This window comes from Coturnix japonica, unplaced genomic scaffold (genome assembly GCF_054131305.1).
Source record: "Coturnix japonica strain WE unplaced genomic scaffold, WE-NBRP24 Scf041, whole genome shotgun sequence".
Lineage (NCBI taxonomy): Eukaryota > Metazoa > Chordata > Aves > Galliformes > Phasianidae > Coturnix > Coturnix japonica.
The window spans coordinates 4,141,365-4,151,137 of record NW_028188944.1 but is presented as its reverse complement, the minus strand read 5'-3'; the positions used below and the strand labels follow the sequence as shown (position 1 = coordinate 4,151,137).

General features: G+C 50.3%; 1 protein-coding gene and 1 long non-coding RNA gene across 3 annotated transcripts; both read left to right on the top strand.

Annotated features, from left to right (window-relative positions):
• Positions 1-1,057: 1,057 nt before the first annotated feature.
• LOC146752849 (zinc finger CCCH domain-containing protein 11A-like) lies at positions 1,058-4,519 on the top strand. Of its 2 annotated transcripts, none has more exons than XM_085531357.1 (4): positions 1,058-1,905; positions 3,110-3,290; positions 3,472-3,591; positions 4,118-4,519. In XM_085531357.1, the coding sequence occupies exons 2-4, from the start codon at positions 3,237-3,239 to the stop codon at positions 4,259-4,261; spliced, it is 318 nt and encodes a 105-aa protein (XP_085387483.1). In that variant the 5' UTR covers positions 1,058-1,905; positions 3,110-3,236; the 3' UTR covers positions 4,262-4,519. The 2 variants fall into 2 exon arrangements, with proteins under 2 accessions (XP_085387483.1, XP_085387482.1); XM_085531356.1 differs by lacking the exon at positions 1,058-1,905 and adding an exon at positions 2,693-2,799.
• Positions 4,520-4,536: 17 nt separating this feature from the next.
• Positions 4,537-6,103, top strand: LOC146752848 (uncharacterized). The gene is made up of 4 exons (XR_014940415.1): positions 4,537-4,843; positions 5,155-5,294; positions 5,472-5,539; positions 6,018-6,103. It is a non-coding gene; the product is annotated as an uncharacterized LOC146752848 (long non-coding RNA).
• Positions 6,104-9,773: the final 3,670 nt, after the last annotated feature.

Sequence of the window (9,773 nt, the reverse complement as noted above, 5' to 3'; positions counted from 1 at the left end):
GAGAGCGGCAGGGGAACACCGGGAACACACAACATAACACAACACAACAACACAACACAACAGCACAACACAGCCCGACCCCCAGCCCCGCACGCACCACCCGATCCCGGCGGCGGGGAGCCGAGTCCCGTGAGCTCCGGCAGCGCGGGCCGATATAGGAGCGATATTTCTGGATGGGAGGAGTCAGGAGCTATAAGCTCATTTTGCAGCTCAATTAGTGATGCCCCAAACGCCTCCAGACCTGAACGTCTCTGCCCAGAGCCTGTGAAAACCAGGGCACTCCTGTGCACCTGCATGTAACAGTAGTTTCAATGTAGGTAATGATCCTTCAAGGTGAAGTGCCTGCGGGTTCTGCAGCAAAAGGGTTTGATGGCCCCATTGAGGCGGGGATGGATCCAGAGAGAAAAACAGGGAAAACTGGCTGCCTGCCGTCCACTTGGTCACCCCCATAGGACCCCACTGAGCTCCAGGCCCTTCTCAGCTCCATTGCTCCTCTCTGGACACACTCCAGGGTCTCAGAGTCCCTAATGCTCCGAAAAAACAATAAAGGAAGTTGTCCAAGGAGAGGTGAAAAGAACCTCATCACTTATTCACTGCAGGGAAACATCTTCAGTTTGGGAGGTAAACGGAAGAGAAACGGCTGCATAAAATGACAGCTTACAGACAGGAGGAGGCTGTCAGGTGTCACAGTGTTATTAAAGGCCACAAGAGCACGAAGGGAAGGAGTGCAAGAGTGGGATTAGGGCAGGGGAGCTCCTGAGGGCTGCCAGCAGATCTGCAGCCTGCGTTCGATCTGTGTGAAACCCACATGGCACAGTTTGACTTCAGCACATTGGCACATCCTGAGCACAATGGAGTTATTGGTGCGAGGGCAGTGCCTGGGGGATCCCAGCTATTCCGTGCTGTGTAACAGCAGCAGAAAACAGCTGCAGAGAAACCTCAGAGTGCTCTGTGAGATCTCAGCTGCAGCTCATCTTGGGCTGTGGAGTCTGAGCACAGGGACAGCAGAAATCCATCTCCTGTCCTGCACTGAGCTGGGCCCAGCAGGGCAGGCAAACCAGGGCCTGATCTTTGGGAAGGCTCCTGATGTGGATGTGAGTTAGAGCTCAAAGATGAGTGTGATTCCACAATCATTATTGTCATCCTACAGACTCCACGTTACACAAAGCGGAAGGCACTTAAACCTGCCCTAAAAGCATCATTGCAGTGGGAATATCACATCTCACCTGTGATTCACGGCCTTAAGCCCTGCAAACACTCCATTCTATGTGATGTCATTATACCTACCTATATTGCTAGCATGCTGTAGATTCGGTGCACGACGACTTTAAAAAGACACATTTAAGGCTTGTCTCACAGAAAGGAAGAAGTGACCATGAAATATTATTATTTCATCTGAGATGTACTTAGTTATGGAATGGAGCACTGATGAATCACGAGGCAGCTCTGCTCCGAGCATCGTGCAGAGGAGCTCATGGGCTTCTCTGGGACTGCAAACCTCCCTCTGAGGAATCTTAACTGCAAGAAACCTGGCCTGAAGGTTTGGTCCCCATTCCCAGTGTTGTGACAAGAGTCACCTCAGTTCTCTGTTACTTTACTTCAGATAACCCCACTGGGTGACCCTTGTGTTGGTCTCTTACAATTGGATCTAGGAGGTACTGGCTGCCTGTGTTTATGATGAAAGAGCAGCAGTGATGTGGGTCTGTGTGAGGTCACAGTCATTGCTGGGTTGGGAGGGTTTGGCCCCCAGCTGTCGAGCAGAGCTGGTGCTCTGGTGAGCGTGCTGCACACAGACACTGAGCTGTGAGCGTTCCTTGTTGGAGATCATCCTTTGGGAGCCCACTGCAGGCACCGCTGCGGCGTGTGTGTGAGCTGGGCACAGCCCGGACTGACCAGGCCAATAAGGTGAGCTGGGTTTGGTGCTGGGCGGCTGCTGGAAGGAGTCTGAGCAGAACAGCTGGGCTGGGGAGGAGCTCCCAGCTCAATGGAGGCCCTTCCGAGTGGCTGTTTGCAGGGGAAATTGATTCCTTGTGAGATTCTGTCACACGTTTTGGTGAGGATGATGAACTGCCATTACTGCCCTGTGTGATGCTGCAGTGCAATGGAAAGCACAGCAGTGATAACAGGGTATCAAAGTCCTGGGCTGCAGCAGGTGAGGATAAGCCCGAGTGCAGCAGCTGTGGGCACAGAAAGGAAGGAAAAAACTGCTGACCATTGGAAGGGCTCAGGCAGGCAGTGATCTCCAGTCAGACACCCTCACCTGCACTGCCAACCCTTCAGTGATGTCTGGGAGGGGTTTGCATGTGCCTGAGCTGCCCTGGGTTGGCCCTGCCATCCCACCAGGTGCTCAATCTCTGCTTCAAGCCGTGACTGAGCATCGCTGCTACAGCCCTGCAGAACTGCTGCTGGTCCCCAGCCTTTGTTTTAGACATTAGAAGGGAAGGAGAGCACAGACTTCATGGAGTGCAACTTGTGCTTTATTGACCCCCGGATCCAGCACATTTTTAACAGAACCCCCTGAAGTCCTGGTGAGATCCAGATGCTGAGCTGGGCCGTGGGCTGTGCAGTGACATCACAAGCACAGTGAGCTCACAAGTGCTGCCTGGGGCCGCGGCTGCCACCAGTGAGTGCCAGAGCAGTGAGTGCTGCGCAGAGTGTGGACACGCTGTGTCAGCCCTCGTCCCAACTGGCAGTGACGGTGGTGGTGGCTGCTGGTGCTACCTGCTCTCACTGACGGTGTTGCCCAGCCATTGCACTGGTGTGTTAGCTGGAAGGGAGGAGAACTGCAGCTGTGCCCGGGTAAGCCAGAACTGGAGGTTTCTCAAACGTGTGAGTGGTAGCACTGCATCCACTGCAGCTGCAGCAAGGGTAGATGATGGAGTCCTTCTCATGGCAGGAACACAAAATGTATGCTGCAAGGTATATAACTGCTGGTGGGATGGAGAACAGCACTTGCTGGGGAAGTCATGGCACTTAGACACACATTGGTTCCAGAGCTGGCACAGTTCTTGCAACCAGCTGCTTCCAAGGCATTGCCCTCCTCGAGAGCCCAAACTGCATCAAAAGAAAGCTGGGAAAATGCTTATTCCTCATGATTCTTCCCTTGTAGGCACTTCCTGTAGGGTTCCGGTCCGAGAGGACTCTTTGGGGATCCAAGCAGTTCGAGCACAACTGTCTCTTTGCAAGAGCAGGGAATTCCTCTGGAGATAACCCAGACGGGCTCTAAGAATTTCACCATGTCTCAGCAAAGAGGCGACTGCTACTTCTACTTCTACTCCACCTGCACTAAGGTACGGTTGACTTTCTTCTGCCTGGGTTTTCTTCCATTTCCTCATGTTGAAGAGAAAGGGGTGGAGCAGGGGAGACCTGCTGGTGATGTTACCCTCATAGCGCTGCTAACAGCCTGGGCTAATGGCATGGACACGTTTCAGGCTGTGCTCTTATTTTCCTGTGGTTTCCTTGTGCTTGCAGGGAGACAGCTGCCCCTTCCGCCACTGTGAAGCGGCTCTGGGGAGCGAACGAGTCTGCAGACTGTGGATGGAGGGCGGCTGCTCAAATAGAAACTGCAAGTTCCGTCACATGAGGATTGATGTGAGTGTTTGCCTAAAGATGTGCTTTCCAGCTTAGTCTACAACACCACTTTTCATGGCTGTGGTTGGGCTGAATGCACTTCTGCAGGCTGGATATGTTTGCTGTGAAAATCTTACTGGTTTCTGTTTCTAGAGGGGACTGGGAGGAGGTAAAGAAGGCAGAGAATTCAGTGCCTTAGGTATATCACAGCGGGAGATGTTTGCATTAGGAGCCAAAAGCATTTTCTCCCCAGATGCAAAAAGCTCGCATTGCTCAGCCTCCTAAAGCTGCTGGAGCTGGGTGGTAGGAGAGAGTGGCACTGCCCTCCTGCCAGCAGGGCTCGGTTGTGCCCTATCGGGCCTTCTCCGTCCTGGATTTCTCCAGAGCAGTTCGTTCTGGCTGCTTGGAGTAGTGAAAGGAGGGGCAGGAAATGAGGGTACAGAGCTAAGGCTCCACACAATGGTTTCTGATGGCTGTTGGAGCACGGCATCTCCCTGCAGACCTGATGTGCCTGTTTCCATGGCCCTTCCTTTCCTTCTCTCTGCAGAAGCAGCGCAGTTTGATTCCCTGCTTCTGGGAGAACCAGCCCGGAGGCTGCCAGAAACCACACTGTGCCTTTCGCCACCTGAAGGAACGCGGTGGGAACAGACCGACTGCGCCGCTGAGCCACAGTGAGTGTCCGATGGCGTGAAGCATGAAAGGCTCAATTCTGAATGTCAGTTCTGAGCGGGTGCAGGATGCATGTCACCATTCATTGGGGAGGCAGGGGAGAGTCGTGATAGTGAAATATCCGTCTGTGCTTTGGCTGTCAGAGCAGCGCTGGGCTTTTTCTGGAGTGAAGAAGATGCACTGCAGGTCTGTGCTGACTGCACAGCATTTGGGCAGCGGAAGGCAAATGTAACAAACAGTGCTTGAAAATGTGAAGCTTGTGGTTGACTGTGCTCAAACCTGCCCCCAAAGAGACGCTCATCAATCATTCCTTGTTTCTTTTCTGCCAGAAGTTGACACCAGTGGCCTTCCTCCAAAGAGCGGCCTTGCAAAAAGTCTGGGGAACCAGACAGAGGTTGACAAGGGACCAGAGAGAGGTACAGATACTCAACAGGCTCCTGGGTTTGATGCACTGTTTTTCTACTGAGATCTGACTGTTCTTTCCCGGGACTCTTTGCAGTTGACATCCCAGTTTCCTCCCATGGCACAGCTGGACTAAAACGCAAACGGTCGGAGGAGGAGAAGGGAAAAGCAGGGGAATCACCCTGCAAGAAAAGAGTTAAAGGTGAGCACGAGGAGCTCGTTACGGTGCCTCAGAAAAGCAGTGCTGTCATTTTGCATTGCTCTCTGTCAGACTTTTCCTTGCCCTGGATTATTACTGAGTGCAGCTATTGGGTTTCTTTGTTCCTTTGTATGCGTTGTTGGTACACAGAGATGACCGTGTGCAAAACATGGCTGAGAATCCCGGACAGGGCAATGCAATTCCACTGGCCAAATGTATTTAACTTTGTGGAAGGGTGGTGGGACTGATAAGAGAACTTGATCTCTCTTGAGGCGCAGCAAGACAGTACCAGCTCTCTCTTCCTTTTACTTTAGGTGGGCGCAGGGTCTCTGTGAGGCCCATTGATTGGAAAAACACCTTCCCCCCAACGCGGAGACAGAAACGAAAAGCAGCAGAAATTCATCCATCTGCTGCTGAGGACGCGGATGAGCCCCCAGCTAAAAAACTACCAATGGTAAGAGCAGTGGCAAAAGCAGTAGTGGATATGAAAGGTTTACATTGCCCTTGAAGAAAAGGAAGAAATTCCAAGTGTTCTACAGCTCTTCTGTTTCCCTTGAAGGCAGCAGATGTCTCACAAGGTACTTGTGGAAACTCTGACCTGTGCTTCATACTCTGTCTTGTTTCTTCCTAGGAGACTCTTGCTTCAGTCCCGCCCGAATACACCGTGCTCAGCACCGAAGTCATAAAGCTTCCAAGCAGGTGATGACCACAACTTGTTCTTCCTTAATGCCCTTTTCCCATCAGACAGAAGTTCTTTCACACTGGGGGAAAATGGGGTGTTTGATATGTGTCATGGCATAATGCAACAAAGGAAGAGGTCATCTGAGATCATTGAAACTGCTTTGTCAAAACCTCTGCTGAGTTCATGGGGAAAAGTACCTCAGCCAGCAAGCAGGATTTTGCAGAGGAAGATTTCTTGACATGTTTACAGACAAAGCATTGAGGGTGGCAATGTGTTTCTGCTACAAAGCCCAGCCCCTGATTGCCAGACTCAAACTGCTCTACTTGAACAGATGAAAAAGGCACCTGCTGGTTTCCTTAACTCCAAAGGCAGCCGCAGGTTAATCGAATCACCATCCCTATGTGGGTGTGAGGGGCGGGAGGGTCAACTACAGACCTCAGAGCTGAAAGCACATCTCAGAAATGTCACGTAGATTGTTCTTTTCCTTCCCACAAGTCTGGAGCTGCTCCCAGGAAGCCACGCAGACCCCATGGCACAGCCAGAGGAATCCAACACTACATCATGTTCCTCACAAGGGGCAGAAAATTAGCAGCTGAGCTGCACAGGGGCGGGGGAAGCAGCCATCACTGAAGACAACAACCTTGAGGAGCTTCTGATGGAGCTCACAGAAGAACTGGAAGGAGAAACTGATGTGACGTTGAGGATGTGGATGAGCTCCTTCTGGACCTGTCCGACATGACGGCTTAACACCATCGCCTGATTGGACAGTTTAAAACAACAACAATTAAAACCAGCCCTGTTCCTTTCCAGCCCTGCTCCTTTTTGTTGTTACTCTGTGGGTATTTCTGAGACTCTGCACAGAGTCTTAAAGCCGAGTCAAAGCAGTGACAATCAGCACTGACTGCATCCTGTTCTGATTTCCTTGTGGCTCTGAGTTCAGGTCCTGCACCCGCCGCCAGCTCTGGGTGCTGCTTCAGCATCGAGGGCACAAAGCTCCTCTGTGGGCACAGAACGGCGTCCATCCAGGGCTGAAACTTCCTCCTTCCTTCACCCTCAGCAAAACTCTGCCTTGGGCCCAATGGGAGCTCTGCTGTTCTGATTCCTTGGGCAACCCTTTGAGAAGGCAGTAACAGTGGGCTCAATAACTGAGGCTGAAGCACAGCACTCAGGGCAGGGGCTCATGGGGGAACACAACGACGGGGGATTCAGGAGCTGGGGGCAAAGCCGCTGTGCAGGGAGCGGCCCCAGCAGCCGCCGTGGCTTCGTGGTACCCCGGTGGTCGGGGCCTGGGCGGCCTCTGGCGGCGGCATTGCTGGCACAGCCCTTACGTTCCTTTCCATTCCCTCCCGTTCCCCATCCCATCCCATCCCACCCCATCCCATCCCCATCCCATCTCCATCCCATCCCATCCCATCCCCATCCCCATCCCATCCCACCCCATCCATCCCATCCCATCCCATCCCATCCCATCCCATCCCATCCCATCCCATCCCATCCCATCCCATCCCATCCCATCCCCATCCCGTCCCTTTTCGTTCCTCCCCGCCCACCCAGCGGGGAGGATGCGGGATCATCTATGAAGGTGCGGGGCCGGGCAGGGCTGCGGGGTGTCCGTGCTGCAGGTGCCATTGCCATTGCTTTGCCCCATTTTTGGCTTTAGCGTCCTTCTACTCCATCGGATCGGATCGGACCGCGCTCCGCCCGCAGCGCAGCGCACTGAACTCACCACACCAGGTCTCCGAGCCTCAGACTCACGGCCGCCATCTTACCGACACCGCGCAATGCACCACGGGACAGCACAGCACCACGAGGGGCGGGGGCGGCGGAGACGGTGATTGGATAGTAGCGGTCACGTGGGTGGGAGGGCTGTCCTTCTTACTGCATAATCAAGTTTCTGCCAGCCTGTAAGACTTCCCCACGTAGATACCACTTGGGAGGTTTCACAGAAGGAATGGATATTCGCATTAAATTTGGCTTCTTCAGGCTCAGTCACATCCTCATCACACAGCTCCTTTACTAGATTAATGGATTGCTCTTTAAGAAGGATGGAACAAGAGAAAGCAGATATTTAGAAAGAATGTAAAAAACTCTTACATTATCACCCTACTTACTCACGTCAGCATTACTGCACATGAACACTACACCTATCACCTCAAAATGCCTTAAAAATCATTAAAAAATAATAGAAAGAAAGGAATGTTGTTAAGAAGTCAGACAATAAGATTGACAGCCTGAAGAGAGCCCAGATCTTCTGATTCCCAGTTCAACATCCAAATCAAACCATGACCTTCCCATCCCGATATCAAACTCCTCGCATTACAAAATGGAAAAGAGGTTCAATGAAACACGAACACTGATAAATACTTTGGTTAAATACAGCAACTTAGCTCTGAACAACAAGTTTTCTCCTAGTAAAGGTCTCTGTAGCTCAAATGTAATGACTCTACTTAGGAGAAATTCCTTTTCCAGGATGTTCTTGCCCTTATCATTCTAACAGTGGCAAAGCTGGGGACTAAACTCTTGAGTAGTGTGCTAACTCAAATGTCTCCATTTTCTTTATCACACTTAACATCATATATATACCCTAACATTGTATATATTAAAAAAAACCCAAAACCTGTGCTCTTCTGAAACAGACAGAGAAAATGAAGAAAAAGTCAAGCTATGTTTTTATCCCTCAACGTTCAAACACAAATCTGAAGACTAAAGGTAGAAAATCAACCTCCTAAGAAAATAATCTGTTTTACTTAGCAAAAGTAAATCCCAAAAGACAAGCTGGAGATTTTCTGGGCACAAAGGTAGGTAGGTAGGAGTTTTTATTTCTGTCAAAGGTCCTGGTGGTGTTTAACTTCCTTGACATTAAAGCAAAGGATGTTAGCTGGTTTATAACATAATTTAAGCGAAATCATCATCAGAAGCATAGTTACCTTTAACTGTAAGATGGGCATGAGATTCTGCCCTTTATGCTACAAATTCGATTTCTGCTGCATCATTGACTTGGACACGTGTGTAAGTCAGCGAGTAGGTCTTTACTGAAGCAGAGAACCACAGAGTCACTAAGGCTGGAAAAGACCACTAAGGTCATCTAGTCCAACCTCCAACTCATCCCTTCCAAACTGTGCTCTTGAGAGCAAACACACAACTATACTTGGCTTCCTTGAGCAAAGAGCTCTGAGGCACGTGGCCAGGCTGAGCATCACCCATCTGGTTTCACAGCATCACTGCCTGTTCTCTCATGTCAATGAAACCACCCATTCCCCCACATCCACATCCCCACCAAAGTGGAATCTAAACATGGCTTCTACAAGGACTGACCGAATGCGGCCACCGTCACCATTAAAGTACCTGAGACAGAAGGATCACACTCATTGTCAGAAAAAACCTCTTTGGAGAGGTGAACTGACTGCCCTGGTCACCCCCACTTTGGAAAGAACTGCACTCATTTCCTACCTGCTCCTGGCAGTGTGGGATGGTGGGATAGCATCACACTTCCCACACTAAGCTTCCCACCGTGTCACTTGTTCCACCCTAACCTCAGTCCCAAAACAAAAGGGGAACTCCCTTCTGAACTTTCTTCACTTCATTTCAGATGTCCTTTCTGCTTGATCTCCAACCCACAACCCACTCAGGAGAAAGATCTCCCTCTTACACCCTACCATCTTGCCACATTCTGATGTTGTCATCAGCCTTCAGCTTGTCGTCATCTTTGTACCACTGGCTCTGAACCTCATCGTGTGAAATCTCACAGACAAAAGATTCACTCCCATATTCATTCACTTCCACATCTTCCAGTGGTTTAACAATCTTGATATCTCCAGCTGTGAAACACTAGAGATATATTTGTCAGGGTATTTCCAGAACTGAGTGCAGCATCTTTTCCTTACACATATTTGCTTGGAAAATAAGTAGGATTATGTTTTATTCTAAACCATCATCCATTCCTGATTCATTTCTCTCTTCAACACGGTAAATGCATTATTGCCTTTGAACTTAAAGATAGACTTACTAGCTACAATGGAGCTCCCTGCAAACACTTTTCACGGAAACCAGAATCTCATTTATTCTAAAACTCTTCAAGCAAAATTAAGGTTAGAAAAACAATAGGATGGAATGAATCTTTAAGGTCATTTAGTTCCAATGCCCCTGCTATAGGCAGGGACACCTCCCTCCAGACCAACTCTTCTTAACAGGGTCAAGGCTTCTCTCAAATCATTCTCCTCTAAGCCTGTGCCTGTGCTTGGGATTGCCCTG

What these genes read in the sequence shown, in the direction of transcription:
- LOC146752849 (XM_085531357.1), top strand. Translation starts at nt 3,237, where the DNA reads ATGTCTCAGCAAAGAGGCGACTGCTACTTCTACTTCTACTCCACCTGC. An exon ending in TCTACTCCACCTGCACTAAG is followed by an intron (nt 3,291 to 3,471) that starts GTACGGTTGACT and finishes TTGTGCTTGCAG; the next exon opens with GGAGACAGCTGCCCCTTCCG. An exon ending in TCCGTCACATGAGGATTGAT is followed by an intron (nt 3,592 to 4,117) that starts GTGAGTGTTTGC and finishes TTCTCTCTGCAG; the next exon opens with AAGCAGCGCAGTTTGATTCC.